This window comes from Peromyscus leucopus, chromosome 1, assembly GCF_004664715.2.
Source record: "Peromyscus leucopus breed LL Stock chromosome 1, UCI_PerLeu_2.1, whole genome shotgun sequence".
NCBI classification, from domain to species: domain Eukaryota; kingdom Metazoa; phylum Chordata; class Mammalia; order Rodentia; family Cricetidae; genus Peromyscus; species Peromyscus leucopus.
The window spans coordinates 27736631-27758703 of record NC_051063.1 but is presented as its reverse complement, the minus strand read 5'-3'; the positions used below and the strand labels follow the sequence as shown (position 1 = coordinate 27758703).

Genomic DNA, 22073 nt, shown 5'->3' with positions numbered 1-22073 from the left:
TCAGAGACCCGTGTCCCTGACCTACTTTTCCCATCCACACATCTTTTATCATGGGGGGAGGGTAACTGTGGGAAGCGCAGGGGGTCTCTCTCCAAAGGAACGAGAAGTGGAGAGAGTGAGGAGGACCACACATCACAAGGTTGCTCCAAGCAGGCTCCTGCTGACAGCAGACGAACATTAATAAAACAAGGCCAGACTCCTCTGCTGAGAGCCCGCGACAGTAACAGGGATGCTAAGTGGCTAAAAACACAGCTCTCACCCTCTGACCTCACAGAAGGGCCTCAGAAGCCACCCTACCCAGTGTGTGTGTGTGTGTGTGTGTGTGTGTGTGTGTGTGTGTGTGTGTGTATTGAGGCGTTTCCTTACTGTCTACCACAGGTACATTCCTAACCAAAGACACCTCGCAGAGCAGGTCAGTCGTTCAGGGGCTCTGCCACTCTTAACCGTGGAAACCACACCCCAGGCATAGCACAGAAGGCAGAAAGCTCCCTTGTCAAGGTGTCATGTACACTTTGCCACGCTCTAGCCTAGTTCCAGGCGCTCCTGCCCACCCACAGGTGCTTTTGGTGGCCTCAGAGTCCCAAACCGGCTGTCCCGCTAACTCTGGGGTCTTCGCTTGCCTCCATTCCCTCTTTGTCCTCCTTTCTTTTGTTTCCAGCTCACCTGGAAGGAGCCCCGAGCTCTAGCCTCCCAGTTGCACTCTGACCCTGGGGCACACCCCACAGCCTTCATTCATGCCCTCTTGGTCCACTTTATGGACATGGTGGCTCAAAGATCCACACAATTCCTCCTGGCCTCTCCTGGGGATAAAGGAAGCGGAGTACCTGCACACCCTTGGCCCTGACTCCTTGTTCTAGGCTCCTGACGCTGTCCTCTGGAGCCCCCGAAACTGCCGTCTTCACTCCCCTCCCCACTCCTTTCCTGCACAGGTCCCCAGGGTCCGCCAGGGTGGGCGCGTGACAGAAGTCCAGACCGGGGACAAGAGGCGGCTCTGGGTGGGCGGAGGCCAGCGACTCAGCCCCCCGCCCCCGCTCCGCGCTGTCCGTGACGTCAGAGCCGGACTGGGTAAACTGAGCAGGGCTCTGGGGCGCTGGGGCGGAGAAGGCGACCTGGAGCCGGGGGTACGCACGCACGGACTGAGGCCAGGGCAGTGTGGCGCAAGAACCCAGCAGGCATTCGCAGGCACCCGGGAGGTATGCGAGGCCGGGGAGGACAGAGACCCCTCGGGGATCCTCTAAGGCAGTGGGCGGGGTCCGGGAATCCCGGGATTCGGGCTGAGCGGGGACCTTGGGTGTAGCTGGGAGGAGCAGCGTCCCCGGGTCCCAGGTCTGGTCCCCGACGGCTGGGAAGGCGCTGCTAGGGACGTTACCCGGACGCGTGAGCGAAACGGGGCGCTCCCTGTCGTCCCGGGCCACCGCTGGTGGACGCGACTCCTTGTGCTTCGTGTGGCGCGGGACTCCCTGGCTGCTCCAGCCACTGACCGCACCCGCACCTGCAGCACCGCCGAGCCATGGCCCTGAGCGACCTGGCTCTGCTCCGATGGCTGCGGGACAGCCGCCACTCGCGCAAGCTGATCCTGTTCATCGTGTTCCTCGCGCTGCTGCTGGACAACATGCTGCTCACCGTCGTGGGTACGTATGGACCTTGCCTCCCCGCCATCTGATCCCCGGCATCCCCGCCCGAGACACTGGGTCACTAGCACCTCGTCCTCGTTACCTGGCACCAGTCCTCAGCAGCCCTGTCCCTGGCACTGGGTCCCCAACACCTTGTTCTCATCATCTAGCCCCCCCCCCCCCGGCCCAGGCACCTCATCCCCGGCAGCCTGTCCTCCGCACCCCTGTCCTCCGCACCTCACATACCCCAGTTTATCTGAGTAGCTCTGCGGGCCCAAAAAAGTTGAAGAAAGCGCTGTGGAAAAAAAAAGAAAATCCTTGAATACCAGCCAGCCTCGCCCCTGCTTCTGGGATCTGCGCTTGTGGCTTCGCTTTCCTGGAGGTCAGGTCGAAACCCGTGACCATCCGATAAGCACCAGAAGCTGTGTTTCCTCGTGATAATTGCCTACTTCCCTTTGCCCACTTCACTGCGATGAAAAAGATTTCTGTCAAAGTGGAGCAATGCGCTGCTGCCCTTAGGACAGTTACTAGGCTACTGAAAGGTGGGTTAATAGTTGGTGGATGACTGAATGAGCAAGTCGCCATCTAGCTCTGAAGTAAAGCAAGTGACATTTAAGTGCATTTGATCTCAGGGTTCCTTGTAATGGAAGCAGGACTCAGTGAGAGAGCGACTGTGAACGTGCTAGTCTGATACTTTCTCCTGACAAGTTCAGACCAAATGGTTCAAAACCAAGCTGCTTAGTCCCTCATATAGACTAAGGCCAGCCTGGGCTACATGTGACCCTATCTTAACAGAACAAAACAAAAAAGCAAAACAAACACACAACAAACCAAGAAAAGAAAGCAGAAAGCAAGGTGCTTTACTTTAGGGTTAACATGCTGAAAGACCTAATGCTCTTTCTGAAAACCAGTTTTCAATGAAACACAAAAATTTGGTTTTCATTCAGACTCTCAGGTGGTGAGTCATTTCCTCCCTCCCCATTTGCAGAGTATGAGAGGATCTCCATGATATTTTCAGCTCAGGAGAGTCAGCTGTGGGATTCACAGGGAGCCAGGGGCTCCACTGGCCTTTGTCTTCAATGCCCCGTGTTCCTGGAGTGCACAGAGCTTCTATAACATTGAGCAGCTTTGTTTTTCCATGATAGAAGTCTAAGAGATCTGCAGATCTCACGTGGGACAGGTGTTCTGCTGAGAATGTCCAGTTTATCACTGCCTGCAGGGGCTGGTTCTCCCACCCCACCCCCAAAGTACATAATGAAATTTAGATGTCCGTTTGCTTGCTTTGTCCATTTCAAAGTCTGTCAAACATCTCTGATGCCGGGTCAGCACTGACTTACTTCAGACAGTGTTTTGCCTTTCCAGCATATTCTTCTGAAGGAATTCTGTAATGAAAAACCCTATAAATGATAGACATTTCTGTGGCCAGTCATGTAGGCACAGCTGCTACCCTGTGGGCATGGTGGGACCCTCAGAATTTCTATCATCTATCTATCTATCTATCTATCTATCTATCTATCTATCTATCTATCTCAGATTAAGTAATATAAAAATGGTTCCAGCATGTCCTCTGTGGTTTCCTCTTCTGGGGTACATGGCCCACTTTTCTGGGTTTCATTTGGCTTTTCACACAACCTTAATTTTGATGGCTTTTGTCTCAGAAAAGGTTCTGATGTGATCATTAATTCTCTCTCCAACATTGTCTCCAGTTCCCATCATCCCCAGTTACCTGTACAGCATTAAGCATGAGAAAAATACTACAGAAATCCAGACCACTAAGCCAGCACTCACAGCCTCCACCTCCGGAAGCTTCCAGGGCATATTCTCATACTATGACAACTCTACTATTCCCATCACTGGGAATGTCACCGGGAATGCTACCGGGGGCCTCCCAGGGGAGCAGCCAAACAAGGCTACCACCACACAGCACATGGTGACCAACACTTCCATTGTCCCTTCTGACTGTCCGAGCGAAGACAAAGACCTCCTGAATGAAAATGTGCAAGTTGGGTTGCTGTTTGCCTCCAAAGCCACTGTCCAGCTCCTTACCAACCCATTCATAGGACTGCTGACCAACAGGTAAGCTGTGTGCCTCAGATAAAGAGTGTGAGATCATGCTGTTCCCAGTTCACTTCCCTGCATCTGCTGCTTACTCATCTGTAGTAATGTAGAGAATTGGTGGATGGTGGGCCAGGGAAACCAAATACCTGAGCCTTGTGTCTTCATCTGAGGTAACCAGAATTCCATATTCACTCCACCTATCCTTCCCGACCTTAAAGGTACTAATATAGGAAGCCTGACAGAAGAAGGAAGAAAACATGGGTTCTTCTAAATGCAGTTTACATCTGTCATGGCTGCTCTTGAGGGGCTTTTCAGTGGTCATAGCCATCATGGCCAGGAGGCTTCCCACTTCTGTGATTGATTAAAGAAAATTAGGGTTAGGTCTGGGGCTGTAGCTCAGCAAGTAGAGTGCTAGCTTAGTGTACATAAAGCCCTGGGTTCAATCTCCAGTACTGCATAAACAGGCATGGTAACCCATGACTGTAATCCCAGCATTCAGGAGAGGGAGGCAGGAGAGGATAACAAGTCCCAATTCATCCTTGGCTACATAGCAAGTTTAAGGCCAGCTTGGGCTACATGTGACCCTATCTCAAAACAAAAAACAAAAACAAACACACAACAAATAAGAAAAGAAAACTGAAAGCCAAGGTGCTTTACTTTAGGGTTAACATGGTGAAAGCCTAATAGCTGTCCAGATGCAGTGTGGGAGAGGTCAACAGTCCTGCTCCACACATTAAACCTGAGCTGATGTGGAGATCCCAGGCTAGGTTCTTTCCCTGCTGTTGGTCATTTTGTCCTCACACCCCAAGGGAAGAGAATGGAGACTATTGTCTGAGAATCCTTCTCTGGGGTTCAAGGTCTGTGAGCTAAGAAGGCCCTCAGAGGGACCAGAGAGAGTATGTCAGGTCTTGCTGCTGACGTTGGTTTTGAGTTAACCTAGAAGTTATGAATTCTTTGGCATCTCCGTCTCCATTGTTGGCAGCCATCCAGCAAATGTCCTTCTACATCCAAGGTGGCCTGGGTCTGTCTTGTACTTGGAGACTCAAAGCCCAGGATAGCTGTGAGGATCCAGAGCTGGTGGAATTAGGTTGTATTATATCATTTAGGAGACTGATCCAGGAGGACTGCCTTGAGATAGAGGCCAGTCGAGGTTACATAGTAAATAGTAGTCTAGCCTGAGCTACATAAGCAAGATTCTGTCTCTTTTTTACAATGGCAGAGAAGGGAGTGGCCATCACTTCAAGCCCATAGCTGTAATGCAGACTGGAAAAGACAAGGACAAGAGCTTGGAGGGTGGGGTAATGCTAAGAGGGAGGGGCTGGGGAGTGGTCAGGGAGGGGTCCCTAGGCAAGGTTACAAGGCCCCAAGTGCTAGACCAGGGACATGGGGTTTTACTATGGGGGCAGTGAGTTATTTCAGATCCCAGAGCCACACAATGAAGAATCTGTGAGCCCAGCAGTAGGGAGCAAGAGTGGCCAGATAGTTCATGGGGCACAGTGCAAAGTGGGGGTCCCATGCTCAAATGTTACAAAGCATTGAAGATATCAACTATAGCAGAGAACTAAGCAAAGGCCCAATAAGAGTAGAACCCTGTGCTTCTCTGGGGTTCAAGGTCTGTGAGCTAAGAAGGCCTGGGGTGACCTCAGAGGGACCAGAGGGAGTATGTCAGGTCTTGCTGTCCCCTAGCACCAGCTGTGCTTAGACACGTAGGCTGCGGCTGCTGTACTTACTCACAGAGAGCTGTTGCAGTGTGATGTCGTGGACTGGATACTGCCACCGAGCCCGTGTTAACCACCCAGGCTCCAGCCAGCCCTCCCATCTTCTGAGCAGGACTGCGTGGCTTCCATACAAAGCATGCTAAGCAAATGAACCAGGGCATGGCTGAGTGTGCACCCACTGAGAAACCCCATTATGGAAGTGACATTCTGCCCCTCCTCTGTTCTCCAGGACAAAACCAAACAGAGACTGGGAGTCACAAGCTTGTTTCTTTTCTTTTTCAAGACTAAGAGCACTTCTTTAAATGCATCTGGTATAATTACAGAAAAACGGCTCAGGGTTTTGTGTTCTGACAGAGCAAACAGCTCGAATACTATGTGGGAAAATTGAGGACATTATCGTAATAATGCCCTGCCAATCACTTAGGCGGGAACATGACTAGGCACTGGGTAATACTTAGCCAACTTGCTGAAATGAGGTGAATATTCCAATTTTCCAAATGGGAGCCACAAACAAACAGCTTTCAAAATCCCAATCTTGTTTTTGATGTTTTACTTATGTATTTGAGAAGCAGCTTGTTTAAAGTCAGTGAGCCTTTCCCCTCTTAAACATCCCCTAAAGCTGAGGTTCTCATGCTGTGAGTCGTGACCCCAAGGTCAAACAACCCTTTCACAGGGGTCTACTGAGAACATCTGAAAACCCAGATATCTAGATTACAATTCATAACAGTAGCAAAATTATAGTTATGAAGTATCAACAAAATAATTTTATGGTTGGGGTCACCCAACCGTATTGTGGCATTAGGATGATTGAGAACCACTGCCCTAAGGCTTTAAGGTTGAAGCTACAAGCTTCTTAGGTTTGTGTCTCAGACCATCTTCCAAGAAAATCCCAACTTTGTTTTCGGTTTGTGAGCTGCAGTCTAATCTCACGGTGAGCAATCCAGCTTGGAAATGAGATAGAGCAAATCCCTAACTGTTTGCCCTGGCTATGCATTAAATTTAAAACACGATTTTTATTTTATTTTATTTTATTTTGGTTTCTCATGCTTCCTGGGAACATGGAAATACAAACATTTTAATATTGACTGATGCAGAGCAATCAGGTGAACTCTGTTACCCTTTCAAAATTATTGTAGTTTGTAAATTTTTTTTAAATGCTTTCCAAGCCCAGGAGATGCAGATTTAGAGACTTATGGTTCCTCTAGTCACTCACTGGCTCTGCTCCCCACTATTGTTCTGATGGCGATTAACAAAGAAGAGCCAGTTCACTGGGTAGCTCTCCCAGTCTCCCTGGGAGGCACTGCAAACAGTCTTGATGTAATTTGTTCCAATCCCATTTTAGTTACCAACAAGAGGTATGACTCACATTTTCAGAGTTGTAAACAAATGTGTTTAAAACAACGTTTTTAACATTGACAGACATGTTTCTGATTGAAGAGCTAAAAGTGTTGTGTATAACTCACATTTTGTGTTGTAAACATACATACCTAAATGGCAGTGCCCAGATTCCTGATTACAAAGCCATAAAAACACCTTGTCAGCTTTACCAGAAGCCGCTGCTCCAGTCCTAGAATTTTAGAGGTAAAGGAGTTTATGGCACAGGAGAAAAAACTACTCACACACAACCATGGTGTTTCTAAGTCGTCTTCTTTCCCCTCCAATTCTTTCCAGCTCCCATATGATACAGTTTGTAGTTTTAGCTACTAAAAAGAAAAAACACCAGTCTAAAATTGTTACTCTTAACATTTCCTTGGCCCTTTCTGGGCCAAGCTGAATGGGCAAAGGCATACGTTTTAAACATTGTATGGGGAACTTAAATACTAAGATAGCCCGAGTCTTTCCCACTTGGACCTCCCCAGCTCTGGAAAAAATAGTCTCTTTTCAGCTCCTGAAGTAAGCTGACTTAGACATCCCTAAAGATGTGTGGAGGAATCTGTCTAGACCTCTTCTCTAATACTTACCTTGGGTTAACTTAAGGCGACCCCCCTGTGAGCCCAGATACCCCACATCACATAGTCTCCACTCCCACTTTGGTATTCATGACCAAGGTGGCATCAGCACAGCTCCTTTCATGTGGTGACTCACGATAACAGGCTGCTTGTCTGTTGTTTGAAATTTTGGGATACTGTCTCATACAGAATAAGAACACCAAGTGACCATTTTGGGCTAGCCTTGGCTACACATTTTCTTGTTTTATTTATCCTTGGGCTACTGTATATTCACAGTCCCTGTGTGGCAGGACAGAAGGAGGGACACTTGGCTTTTGGAACATGTACTTACTTTCACGTACCCAGTAACATTTCCTAATGTCTCGGGGGTTTGATCCGTTTCCCTAATGGAGGCTCATGGGATTGTTTTATAGTTCTAGTTGAACTGTTCATTCCATAATGGTAACTGTATATCAAAGGAGACAGCAGTATTCTACTGGTGACACTGTCATCGTTTGTACATACAAGGCATGTCTGTGCGTAAAAGGCATGCTCTAGAGAGACAAACGACATGAAAACATTATTGCCCCTCTCTCATAAATCAGGTGAAGGTATGTTCTGTCTGCCCCCCTCTCCTTCCCTCTTGTCCACCCTCCTCTCCTCTCCTTTTTTAGTGGAAAGGTTAAAGTTCAGATGCTAAGCATGAGTGACCTTTTGGCTACATCCCCAGTCCAGGACGTAGTTGCCCTGTCTTCTTCATGTGTTCAGCATCCATTTTAAATAGTAGTTGCATCTTTAGAACCGAGTGCTGTTTCAAGCCAGCAGATGGCCTGGGAGCAGCCACTCGTCACTGGGAGCGGGTTCCCTTCACTTCCTCCTTAGCCTGTCATTGTCTGGGTGGTCTGCTTTTTATCAAGCTAGTGTCAGTGGCTTAATTTATTTCCATAGTTACCTAGTATATTTGAAAGCAGTTATTTTCCCTTGCAGACCTTAGCTAACATCTGAATGACAAGCAGGAAGCCACAGGGCATGAAAGCTTTCTGAAATCTTCTGGGGTTATTTTTTTTTCCTCCAGCTTCAGCCGCTCAGTCTGAAGTAGGCTTTGTAGAAAGAAGCAGTGACCTTTTCAGATCATCTACAGACAGGGAAACCAGCTGTTTGGGAAAGGGATCTCCCATCCTAGACATCACTAGGATGGCCAGGGAGGGGATGATAGGCTCACAATGGGCTTTTCACACTGAAGCCAGAAGGAATCAGGAATAGAACTAGGGCATTCTCCTGCAAGCACAGGGACCCAGGCAGGTCTGTGGTCCACACAGGTCCCTGCACACATCTAGCCCAAACTCCAGAAGACCCAAGGGCTGGACTTAAGAATTTCATTTCCTAAACGCTGAACCAACTTCCTGTTATAGCTGAGTGAATTTAAGATATTCCTGTTTCTTGACATTCATTTCCTGTTGTACCTTTCAGGAGTGTGCAGAGAATATTGAAAGGGAGATCACGCCTCCGCTGGTGACAGGTCACACACTCTATGGGGTCCTTATTTATATCCTTCTCCTCTGTCATTTACAGTGATTGAAGGGACTATACTGTGGTCTCAGTGATCTGAGAAGAAGTCTGTGTTAGTTTTTCTGGTAAAAAGGAACAATTAGCTTTACAGAAGTATCAGTTGTCAGAGGGCATGCTGAGTAGTTTTTGTCAATTTGACACAAACTTGGGTTACCTTGGAAGAGGGAACCTCTGTTAAATTGTATCCATCAGACTGGCCTGTAGACAAGTCACTGGGGGCATTTCCTTTTAAATTATTGACGTGGGAGCACCCGGGGTCATGCCGCCTCTGGTCCTGGGATGTATGAGAAAGCAGGCTGAGCACGCCATGGACAGCAAGTCAGTAAGCATCATTCCTTTGTGGTCCCTGCCTCTGCTCCTGCCTGAGTTCTTGTCCTGACTTCCCTTATTGGTTGAGACTTGTGAGACAAATGAACCCTTTCCTCCCCAAGTTACTTTTGATCATGGTGTTCATCACAGGACTAGGAAGCAAACTAGGGCATGGGGCTTCTCCACTCATTAGTTTTTGAACCAGTATAACATCTGTTGTTTTAGATGTTTCCTGAGGGAGTCAATATATGATTGTTAGTCACATTCAAATTGGATCAGTTGTTCCCTGGTATTGTGTAGAGAATGACTGTGGTCCAGCATGACTCACAAGGGGTTGATAACAGGCCATTTGGATATAGGCTTGCTGAATCAGATCTAGCTTTGCTAGCAATACTTTGAGATGGCATTGAGTTGAGACAGATTGAGAGAAAACTCAGCCAGTGATGACTAATGTCACTTGAGTCCCTGTCCACTTCAGAGAGAGGTTGCTGTGTCCCCTTCAGAGCTCAGTGCCCTGAGCACAGGACAGCTCTTCTTCGAGGGGGATGTACAGAGAACTAAGAGAGTCTGAGGGTGGAGCCCCACGAGGTGCCCCTTCAGTCTTCTTTAACTTGGGGCCGAGCAGGAAAGGGTGTTGCCACTTGGCCATTCTACCAGCAGCATGGCCATTGTGGAGTGTGGAGCGCATGCATGTTGGGCAAGGAATAGAGGACGCCCTGGGCCCAGGCGTGCACGGCTTTTGAAGTGGACAACTGGCTTTTGCGGTTCCCTCCACCCTGGCCATTCTGTCATCCATTACTTATTTTGCTAGAACCCCCAAGGAATTTTTAGAGACAGTAGCTACAGTGTTGCTAAAAACAAACAAACAAATGAAAAAAAGAAACACACACACAATAGCTCCAAGCTTGGTGAGAAGACCCAGGTCGAAGCACACAACCCTAGGTTTGCAAAGAGACCCTGTGCCCTGTATCCCAGCAGGCATTGAGGCTCACAGGAGTGGGGCTGTCCGCAGCGGTGGATGTGTGCCGTAGGTACCTCTCCATGTAGCTGTCTCAACATCCTGAGGAGTCCTTTTCCGGAATTTACTCAGGTGGAGCTGGGATTCCTATTTGATGCAAAAAGGAATTTCAGGATGAGCTGGTATGAAGTGGAATTGGAATTTACTAAGAAGAATTTGTAACGTAGATTTAAGCTTAATAGAGAGGTGGTCAAGAAAAAGATGAGATACACCTACGTGGGGGTGAGTGGGGAGCCCTCGAGACAGTTGCACTCAGCTGTCTTTACGATAGCCTTATGTACAATTTTGATAGGTTCTTAAATCATCAGGAGGAGCTTGAGTGATAGCATAGTTTCCTCAGGTACCCAGGCCAGGGTGACGGCTGACAGGACAGAACCCTAGCTCAGTGGCGTTGCACAGGAAGGTAAGGTGTTTTCCTGGAAACAAGTTCGTGGTTTTTGTGTATGTGAGGTCCCAGACAATGTCAGGCTCATGTCTGGAAAAACAGAGTAAGACCACTGCTACTTTTACATTCTTGTTTGGTATTCCTGTATATAAAAAGAACATTCATGATAGCAACCTTCAGGGCAAATGTTAATTATGCTGGAATTGACTCTCAGCCAGTGGGAGACCTCAACTGGACTCTGCAATTAAGGGCTCTTTTCCCTTCTCATGTCTCATGTCTTCCTACCCTGCCTCAGTAAACCCACCACCTCAACACAGAGCTTCCCTGAGCTCTAGGGTTGGTCACCTGAAGAGCAGGTATATAAATCAGTTACCTCAAGGAATGAAGTGAGAACCTCAGGCCATCAGATTGCTGGTCCCTGGCTGCAGTCACCAGAAGAAGGGTCCCATCCCTCTGCAGATGGTCCCTGAAAGGTGACCTGAGCAACTGGCTAGTCTGTAGACTAGGTGTGAGATCACTAGTAGTCTAAGGACCACACGCAAGGGCTGTTGTGTTTTCTCAAGCGCCTGAAACTACCAAGAGCTTCTACCTGTAGTTGGCAGAGGGTCACAGACGTCTTAAGTGGCTGCAGGGATGCTTGTGGGGCCCAGGGGCTCCGTGAAAGAGACAGGTATCTCCTAGGAGCTCACTCGCAGGCCACCTTAGCAGAGACTGTGAGCATTAAGTTTTGTGAGAGACTCCGTCTCAAGGGACTACAGCAGAAAATGATATAACAGGACCTCTGGCACCTTCCTCTGGGTCTTCCGTAGGCATGCATGCATGCATGCATATGCGTGCGTGCACACACACACACACACGTGCACACACACACACACACACAATCTATGACAAAAGAACTCAAAACCACATCTATGAACTCTGTCTGTCTAATGAGGTTGTCAAATTTACAAGGAAAAGCCTGGCCTGGCGGCATAGCCTAAGAGCAGCTAGCCCAAACGGCATCTGACAAGCCGCTTTTTCATGTCTTGGTTTCCCGTCTGTGAAATGAGGAGGTTGCTGGCCACTCATAGGAAGTCATTGAGCTGGCTGTGTGACTGCTGGTGGGGCTGGGTATAAAACCTTCAAAGGCAAGGCTGAGGGGGCGCTTTGCACGATGGTCTGGACTAGAAGAGCCTTTCTCCACAGGCCCGCATGTGGCATCCCTCTCCAGGTCCCTGGGATGCAGGGGAGAGGCTGGAGAGGTGACTCAGTGTGATGGAGGGGAGAGGCTGGAGAGTGGCCCAGTGTGATGGAGGGGAGAGGCTGGAGAGTGGCCCAGTGTGATGGAGGGGAGAGGCTGGAGAGTGGCCCAGTGTGATAGAGGGGAGAGGCTGGAGGGTGGCCCAGTGTGATGGAGGGGAGAGGCTGGAGGGTGGCCCAGTGTGATGGAGGGGAGAGGCTGGAGGGTGGCCCAGTGTGATGGAGGGGAGAGGCTGGAGGTGGCCCAGTCGGTGAAGCTCTTGCCTGGCAATCGTGCAGACTTGAGTTCGGCCCCAGAACCCGTGTAGAAATGCTTGGCCTGGTGACGTGAGCTGTGATCCCAGCGCTGGGAAAGCAGGTCCAGGAGGGTCCCTAGGGCTTGCTGGCCAGCTAGTCTAGCCTCCGTGCGGAGCTCCTGGGCAACAGGAGATATTTCAAAGGAGGTAGATGGCATTCTCATGGATGACACTAGAGGTTGACTTCTGACCGACACCACACACACACACACACACACACACACACACACACACACACACACATGCAAATGGAATTTCTGAAGAATCTTTTCTGTTTCAGGTACTCTGGTAGACAGTTGCATATGGACACCTTTCTTTATTTGGGTTCAAGGTGATAGATAGCCTTTTTCTCTCCGTGGAGACCAAAGGAGACTTGCTTTGGAGGGGAGGATGGGTATCTAATGAGACATATGCCTTCCTGATACAACGTGGCCTGGCGCCAGGATCCTCAGTGGACATCGGTCCTACCAAGCAACTTGGTAAACTTTTGCATGAGACACACGGCCTTTCTAGGCTCGCTTCAGTGTGGTTAGCAGGAAGGCAGATCTTAACATTGATTTCTAGTGCCTCTTAGACAAGGTGCTGCTGTTTCCCTGGCCAGGTGACTCACCTGATGGGCTTTTATCCAAGAGGAGTGGCCTTACCTCCAGGCAGAGGTGCCTGGAAGCTGCTTTGACTGATCACAGTTGTCCCTTTGGGGAAGTTCTTTCAAAAACTATACTCATGATAATAATAACAATGACAGAAACAGGCTCTTTGTCTTTTAGATGTATTGGGGGTTACTTATCAATATTGTGTTAATATTTATTCCAAAGAAATTTCCATTCGGAGTGGCAGCCCATAAGTGTATTCATATTCTCAGACAGTCAAACACAAAAAGGTCACGTAGGAAACACTGAGTATATGAATTTTCAGACAAGTCGACAGACCACTTATCCAGCTGATCCCAAACGGATAATGGCTGGAAAAATCAATATAAAGCCTTACAAAGACAGCCAGCCATCATCAGACTCTTCACGTCTGTGTCTTTCAGAATTGGCTATCCAATTCCCATGTTCGCTGGATTCTGCATTATGTTTATCTCAACAGTTAGTAAGTATCTGCTGTCTGCCTTCTGCATTGGGTCTTGGAAGGAGCTCTGTCTCCTGTGAGCTGGGAGTTGGGCTAGACCTGGGGGAGGAGGGGCTGTTGTATCGGTAACACACACAGAAAGGGGGGCTTCGTGGAGCAGCCCACAGCCTCCAGTGTGGACATTCTCATAGTGTAAGGGTGGGTTCCAGAATCACACAATGCTGTCACGTCCCTGTCCTGTGGGCAGGGGCACGACCTTGACATAAGGGCCTGGGCTCTTCTCTTGGCAGTGTTTGCCTTCTCCAGCAGCTATGCCTTCCTGCTGATCGCCAGGTCCCTGCAGGGAATCGGCTCCTCTTGCTCATCCGTGGCTGGTGGGTATGAAAATGCCAGTGGGTGGGGAGCCTGGCTGGGCACTTGGGAGGACTAATGTTGGAACTGGAGGTAGAGAAGGATGGAGGAAGATTCTTGGGGAAGGTGCTCACCTTCCTGTTGGATTCTGCCCAGCCTTATATATCAGTTAGTCTCGTTGGCTCAGAAAGATGGTGAGCCTGCGGGGGAGGAAGGATGTCATGGAGGATGTTTTTGGTGCTCCCCAGAGCATGGACACTACTAACTGGATCTTCTTCTGTTTAGGAATGGGCATGCTGGCCAGCGTGTATACAGATGATGAGGAGAGGGGTAACGCCATGGGGATTGCTTTGGGGGGCCTGGCCATGGGGGTCTTAGGTATGTAATAGTCACTTGCAGGTGGGACCTGCTTGGCATTGGGTTACAGTTGTGCTTGCCCATTAGTCTTGGCCATACTGAGCTCACATCCACATTCCTGTGAACAGACACCCAGCCCTCCTATTTCTGTTTTTTACCTCCATAGAGCCTCTGGGGAGTGGTGGGCAGAGTCCCTTGCAGGAAGGATCCATGCTTCCCTGGCCTCTCTCTCCAAACCTTGTAGGCTCCAGTATATAACACAGGATTGAGTAGGATGGTCTGTCAGATGCATTCTTCTAAAAAATTTTGAGTTTTAATCTGAGAGAAACGTCCAGTCTTCTGTATCTGCCATTACACCTGGCCTGGCTGATGTCCTAGGCCAGGGGACAGATGCTTTTTCTGAAGGAGAGTTGAATCTTTTTCCGTCTTTGGCATTACCCTTCTTGTTGGAGCCAGTGGTTCCCTTGTCTGCTGGTAGCAAAGTGAATCTGTAGACCCTTCTGTGCTACAGAACCAACACAGCTCTTGACCTGCCTCTTTTGCCTCAGGCCCTTGGTCTTTGAGGATGCTTTTGTGTGGTCGTCCCATTTCTTAGGTGAAAATGTACCCTGGGAGAAGTTCAACATTATACTAAGTTGAATATAGAGTATGCACCCCAGATCTTTTATGGAACAAAACATAATAATCAAATGGGTGTTTATCCTATGGAGAGAGGTACCCACTTACATGTCTTGTGGATCTCTCTCTTCCTGTAGTGGGACCTCCTTTTGGGAGCGTGCTCTATGAGTTTGTGGGGAAGACAGTTCCTTTCCTGGTTCTAGCTGCCTTGGTGCTCTTAGATGGAGGTGAGTGACTGGGCTTTGGCCTCTGTAATGGCATGTGCTTGGGCCATATCTGCCTTCCAAGAGGATCATCTGTGGTTTTCCTTTGTAGCTATTCAACTCTTTGTGCTCCAGCCATCCCGAGTGCAGCCAGAGGTAAGCAACCGGGAGGTAAAGGCCAAAGGGTATTCAGGTGCCCTTTCTAACCCTGTTTTTGCCTTACAGAGTCAGAAGGGGACGCCCCTAACCACCCTGCTGAAGGATCCATACATCCTCATCGCGGCAGGTGGGGCTCTTGAGTTCTAAAAGTTAAGGATAGTTCTAAGAGGGTGGGTGAGCAGTAGGGGATAATTTCCACTTGCTGCTGGAAATATGTTCAGGGATGTGGGATATCTTGCATTATCCTCGATTGTTTCTTGTCTTTGTGTTAAAGGCTCACTACTTGCCCTTAAACTTTCTGGAAGGGTTTGCTTGCCTCACCTCAGGTATCTCAGGTGGGTCTTTGGCCTGAGAACTGAGCCCTAGAGGGCACCTCTCTGCCTGCAGAGTGAGAAGTCATACTTTTGGACATGAGGCCTAGATAGACAAAAACAGCAGCAACAACAACAACAAAAACACTCTGGGGTTCTGTGGCTCTGTCCCAGGGGAGACAGTTCACTTTTCTGTTGGGCCTGGGCCTCCCTTCCCAGTGCCCAGATACAAGGCTGAGACCAGCAAGTAGCCCTCTGGCAACCTTGCAGTGTGGCTCAACCAGAGAAGGGATGATTTGTCTAAGCAGGGCTCCCACATTACAGAAAAACTGAGAATGTTTGAGACCACTGGGTCTTGCCTTCTATACGAGATTTACATTTAGCCCTTTAAGTTGGGGGCTGCTGATATAGCTCAGTTGATAGAGCTTGCCTATCATGCACAAAGCCTGGCTTCGTTCCCCAGCACTGCATAAACTTGGCTTGGTAATGCCTACCTGTAATCTAATACAAGGTCCTCCTCAGCTGTGTAGGAAAGACCAGCCTAGGCTACACAAAATTTTTGTCTCAAAAAAGAAAGAAAAAAAGAAAGAAGGAAGGAAAGAGAGAGGGAGAGGGAGAGAGAGAGAGAAAGAGAGAGAGAGAGAGAATCAATCAAATTTTTTTTTTTTTTTTTTTTTTGAGACAGGGTTTCTCTGTGTAGCTTTGGTGCCTGTCCTGGGTCTCACTCTGTAGCAGACTGGCCTGAAACTCACAGAGATCCGCCTGCCTCTGCCTCCCGAGTGCTGGGATTAAAGGCGTGCGCCACCACCGCCCGAGTCTGGACTGTTTTTTATTGTACTCTTCTGCTGTGGGATTTAACCAGGGCAGCACATAGGCTAAGGACTGGGAAGCCAGTGCCCCAAGCTCTTCATGCCTTGGACTCTACAGGTTGCAGGAGATACTCTAGAGCCAAAATGAGGTAGAGAAGGGCTTGGGAGGGTGGAGTCCTAGAGATGTAAAATCCCTGCATTGAGCACTTATGGGTCAGGCAGTGCAGTCTAGGCCCTCACTGCTTCTTGGAACCTCAGTGATGAAAGAAAAATCAAAGATGTACCTAACACTATTAAACTAGCCACAGTTGTTGTGTTACATGTGGTTGTGGTGTGGTGGAGGGAATTAGGGGTGAGGTGCATGGAGAGAGAGTACAGTTGTTCATATGTTCTGCTGTTAAATGTCACCAGGAATGAAATGCGCACACTGTCATCATGATTGCACATCTTTCTTTGAATTTGTTCTAGCAAATTACAGGTTCCACAGAGCACAACACAGGAAGCTTCTAGAATGATGGAGGTCCATTCTGTGTGTCTTTTTCCAGATGGCTCTGTATTTACAAAGAGCTTGGTTAACAGATGAATGATGAATATTTGTATGGATACACTGTTATATGGCTAGAAAAACACCTGTTCCCAGCACACTTGTACACAGTGCACCATGACCCTTAGATTTTCTGACACCTCAGGGTCATAGACTGACCTAGGCCCTCTGCATATGGGTGACAGTTGTGTAGTTTGGTCTGTTTGTGGGCTCTAGGAGTAGGACCAGGATCTGTCCTTGGCCCATGAGCTGGCTTTTTGGAACCTTTTCCCTACGGTGGGAAGCCTCGCTCAGCCTTGCTGCAGAGAGGAGGAGCTTAGTCCTGCCTCAACTTGATATGCCATGCTTTGCTGACTCCCATGGGAGGCCTTACTCTTTCTGAGGAGTGCATGAGGGGGTAGAAAGGAGGTGGGCAGAGGGAACAGGAGGAGAGGAGGGAGGGGAAACTGTGGTTGGTATATAAAATAAATTTCAAAAAGTTAATAATAAAAAATCCAAACTTAAAAAACAATAAAAGAAATGAAAAAAAAATCCAAGCCCATTGCACAGTAAGACCCAGTCACAAGAGCCTCAGGAAGCCCCATGTTGTGGGTGGTCTGCCGGCTGCCGCACGCAGCTCTCTTCCTTAATGAACTGGAACACTTTTCCTTCATTTGTAAGATGGATGGGTTAAGCCAAAAGAGCTTGATGGCTCCCTCCAGTTACACACTTTATCACTCTGGGATTGGACTTGCTCAAAATTAAAGTTAATACTCCTTGTTATGCCCTTGGCTCGCTGTTTAGCTTTTACCTCAGGGAAGTAGGGTCTCTGAGCTGGGGCGCGTGGGTCCGTGTTTGGAGTGACCACAGACACTCGGTGTGAAGGCAGAAGCTCACTAACACCCTTCCTCCTATCCAGGCTCCATCTGCTTTGCAAACATGGGGATAGCCATGCTGGAGCCCGCCCTGCCCATCTGGATGATGGAGACCATGTGTTCCCGAAAGTGGCAGCTGGGTAAGGATGAGGGTGGGTCCTGTCTGTCTGTATGCCTGACCTTCAGAACCACCCACCGCAAGGGCATAGACTGATCACTACTGCTTGTCCCAAATGGACTTTGGGCTCACTTTCAGCTTTGTTTTTTTTTTTTTTTTTTTTTTTTTTTTTTTTTTAATCATTCCTGACAGATGCTTCAAGTGAAAAGGGGAATGAGATATAGAGGAAGTAGAGGAAACATCCACACTGATCTCATTATGGGACATTGTTAGAATTGTTATATTTCATCGTCATTGTTAATCTCTTAGTGTCTGTTTTATAAACTACATTGTATCGTAGGTAGATATGCAAAGATTTTGGTACTCTCTCCAGCCTCAGGTATCTACTGAGGTCTTGGAATGTATCATCCACAGATACTGGTAGACTCTTTATAATTGCATCCCATTTCTTTGTTAGAGTGGAATTTATTATTGTCATTATTGTGACTGTGAATATTGTCCCCAAGCTGAACTCTGTATTGTACCATGATTGATTATCTCTTTTCTGATTCATTTTTCCTTGAGTTAGTCGTTACCTTGTCTTTCTCTTTTCTCAGTTTTCTGTGTAGCATTTATGAATGTATTCCTTGAAGTCTCTGCAGAGATGAGCGAGCCTCTCAGGGTGGTTAGGTCTGTCGCCTGAGCTGAGTTTGCTGTGGTTTTGCTCATTATGGATATCACTCCTAGTTCTCCAGTCTAAACATGCTACAGTCGAGGCCACATGGGGACTTTCCTCCCCGCCATCTGGGCACCCCTGTGACTCCCTTTCTTGCCCTTCTTCCCTGTGCTGATACTCGTACACATGTGTATGTATGTGAAGGCAAGAGGTCAATGTCACTGGAGACAGAGCTCACTGAACCTGCAGCTCATTGGTCAGCTAAACTGGCAGAACAGAGAGCCCCAGGTGCTTCTGTTTCCACCTCCCCGTGTTGGGATTACAGGTGTATCCCACCATGCCAGCTTTTTATGTGGGTCCTAGGGGCTGAATTCAGGTCCTCTTGCCTGTGTGCCTTATGGTTTGACCCATGACCCCATCTCAGTGATACACAGTTTCAAGCAGTCCCTATTGAAGGGCGTCATAGTTCATTTTTGCCACTCGTCCATACTGCAGAATACTCATGCCTTTCCTTCTTCCCCTCACGCTAGGACAGATATCTGCAGGGTACCTTCCCCAAGTCAAACTGATGTAGTAGGTACTGGAATCCAATAGGTAAGAATGTAGCCTCTTTTCACAGATTTAATTTTTAGTAAATAGGTATGTATGTACATGAGGGAGAGAGACAGGGGAGGGAGGGAGAGGGAGAGGGAGAGAGGAGAGAGAGAGAGAGAGAGAGAGAGAGAGAGAGAGAGAGAGAGAGAGAGAGAGAGAGAGAGAGAGATCTCATTATGTAACTCAAGCTGGCCTCAAATTCTTGATCTTCCTGCCTCAGCCTGCTGAGTACCAAGATCACAAGTGTGTCCCACACTTGGTTAGTGTGGGATTCTTGCTGATAATCTCTATCAGTTTTTGTATTGAGCTGTCTGTTCTCTTCTTGCTGGTAAAATACTCTTTGTATCAGGCATTAATCTTTTCTGAGAAATTTTGCAATTATCACCCTCACTTTGTTGTGTCCTTTCACTTCATAAGTGATGTGTTTCACGTCCCAGAACATCTGAAATGCTGTGTCATATTTGACAGGCTTCTGTTTTTATGTCATTGTCTAGCTCAAAAAGGCCTTTCCCTTGCCAAGATCATTTAAAAATTAAATAGCCCCTGTTTTCCTTTAATGCATTTATGTGTTTTTGCCTTATAATATTAGGTTTGCATGGAATTAATTTTGCTCTAATTTTGGCATGGGGATGTGGTGGTTTTTCCATGTGCCCAGCTGTCATCCCTGGGCCATGTCTCTGGGAGCATCTGATGCCCATCTCCATTTCTCTTTGAGTGGCCATGTGTTCTTGGGCCCATTTCTGGATTCTCTCTTTTCTCTCATAGATCCGTCATTGTCCCTGTGTCGTGACCTCCTCTTGAATCATTGTAACTTTAAATGTTCTGGAAAGCTAGTCCTCCCCCAACTTTATTCAAATATGTATTATCTGTCTTAGAGATGTATTTTATTTTCTTAGTTCCTTCAACTCACATGGATATCTTCATATGGAGATGCTTAGTTCTGACTTCATTATATTCGACATCCTCTCTCTCTCTGTGGTGTGTGTGTCGTAGTATACTTGAGAAGATCAGAGGACACCTTGCCTCCTTCCACCATGTAGGGCTATGGGATCAAACTCAGGTCAAACTCATCTCTCCTCTAACCCAGCCCTAGCTTGGACTTACCCTTGCTCTGCTTGCCTCAGGACATGTGTCTCAACAAAGATCCAGCCCCTTCAGGTTCTATAATGCTTGCTGTGTCTGTCCATCAAACAGTTCATAAAAGGCATCAAACAACCCAGGTTAGGGCATGAGTAAGGGACTTGTAGCAGGTGGGAAGTTTCTTTTGAGGAAGGTGGCAACTTCATGGATTCTGTTCCCAGTAATGGTTGCTCAGCCTTGGGAATATACTGAAAACTACCCAACTGGAAGCACTGAAATGGTAGATTTTATAGGATGCGAATTCTGTGGTGAAACCAAACACAAGCCTCATGTGCTGTTCAGTAGAGGATGGGTTCTTAGCTTAGACACCGTAGTTCAGACCTTCCCCATCAGGGCAGAAGTGGATGCCCAAAGGAGTTTCCAGGCTCCTGGAGAAAGCCACTGCTGGGCACACTTTCTCTCGATCTTAGTGTGAGCGGGCTGTCACGTGTGGAGACCACAGCTGATCCTTTTGGGAGGTTCCAAAGTCTCCTTCCCTCTGGTCCCTGGCACCCTGCAGCCAAACTGTTCTCAGGAGGCACCGTTTGTCCACTTGGGGATTGCATGGCTTGGTCAAACACAGTGCATTTACTTCACGTCTCAACTGGGAAGCTTTCTGATGTTGCCAGTGTCTCCACTTATCTGCCTTATGACCCTAATTGAATGTGTCCTGGCCATGTGCAGGGCACTTAGGCTGCTCTGCTCTTGTCTTCTCCAGACAGAGCCTGAGGCTTTCTTTTTAAAGTCTTTAAGGTCAGCGAGGAGCCTCAGGGGCACAGGAGCTAGAACTCAGGCTTCCTGATATCAATAGAAGATCATTTGATGCAGCTTGTCATTGCCTAGTATTTAGCTGACCCACCCTCAGGCTCTGCCTGCTGTTCACCTCAGAGGTGGTTTTCTCTTGTGGAGAGAATCTGATTTTAACTCTTGCCTCATCTTCAGTGTGAGAGGAAAGATCCTCTTAGTGGTGTCTACAGCTTGGGACTAGTGGCCCTGCAACCATCTGGTCCTGAACAAAGGGTACTGTGGGGTGAGTAGTGTGGAGTAGCCTGGAGCCAGTGGCCTTTGTCCTGGAGCTGCCCCTCAGAAATCTGGCCTCTGACTGACTGTGTTTCCCTGTCATCTTTGGAGAGATTGGAAGTCAGAGCCAAGCAGACCTATGTGAGAGACATGTGATTGCTCTCATGAATTGGTTTTGGCTATAGTTTTCGGGAATGAAGAGATGGCAGATGCCTATTCCATAAGGCTTCAGTTTGCCCTGTTCCCAGTACCTCCTCATCCCATGTTGAGCAGGTCCTGAGCTGCAGCTGTTGAGAATGGACTTTCTGTTGTTCTCTTTTCAACTCTAGTTCAAAGCCAAATGACTTCTCCCAGACAGCTTGATGCACAGGGGTTGAGTTCAGGGTGAGGCCTGTAACTCCCCAAAGGGGAGTGTAGGCTCGGTATAACAGCCCTAGACAAGGTTGGAGCCAAGCTCACTTGCTGGTTATTCTGGCACGTTTGTTTTGAATGTGATGTGGTGATACAGTCATGAGGGTGAGGATGGGTCTGCCGGGCAGGGAGCCCATTCTGTCCTAACCGGTTGTGACTTCATGGGACATCCTGTGCTAGCCTGGTGAGTGGATGAAGAACAAATGAGTTGCTAACCATGTGCAGTGTGGGGATGCCAGGACTTGAGCCTGCAGGCCTCTCTTACTTAGGCCAGGGCAACAAAGGCCCTGTCACACTCTAGTTCCAGGATCAGTCATTAGGAACAATCAGGGGAGGACCGTCAGGGCTCAGGAGAGTCTTAAGGACTCACTACAGCCACCTCTCAGGTCACACGTACAGCGTCCATTTCCCTGATGCTTCATGATAGCACAAGCCTCTTCCCGCTTTGCTGCTCAGCTCTGAGGTGGGCTGGTCCCTGTGGTGGGCTTTCTGGCGTGACTGGAGATGAGGGAGGAGCCTGTGGGAACTCCTGTCAGAGCAATATGCATATGACATTGGATGCTGTGTATAGACCAGGTGCAACTAACACTTCTCACTCAGGTGGGAGAGTTCTGAGGGAAGTTTATGAGGTGTAGAGCCAGTTTCTGCCTGTGACTTCTCTGTGGAAACCCTGTTTTTGAGGGACGGTGGTCTCTCCAGTTCCGTGAAGTGGGTACCCTCAAACAGAACCTTTCCTCCCTCCACAC

General features: G+C 48.3%; 1 protein-coding gene across 1 annotated transcript in view; it reads left to right on the top strand.

The window, feature by feature from the left end:
• Positions 1-1065: 1065 nt before the first annotated feature.
• Slc18a2 (solute carrier family 18 member A2) overlaps positions 1066-22073 on the top strand; it is a 34655-nt gene continuing 13647 nt past the window's right edge. The window contains exons 1-10 of the mRNA XM_028881001.2: positions 1066-1193; positions 1499-1631; positions 3320-3689; positions 13167-13225; positions 13495-13578; positions 13841-13933; positions 14668-14757; positions 14846-14889; positions 14959-15019; positions 17455-17550. Of these exons, the coding sequence (XP_028736834.1) occupies positions 1511-1631; positions 3320-3689; positions 13167-13225; positions 13495-13578; positions 13841-13933; positions 14668-14757; positions 14846-14889; positions 14959-15019; positions 17455-17550 (1018 nt within the window). The 5' untranslated portion in view covers positions 1066-1193; positions 1499-1510. The remainder of the gene's footprint in view (positions 1194-1498; positions 1632-3319; positions 3690-13166; positions 13226-13494; positions 13579-13840; positions 13934-14667; positions 14758-14845; positions 14890-14958; positions 15020-17454; positions 17551-22073) is intronic.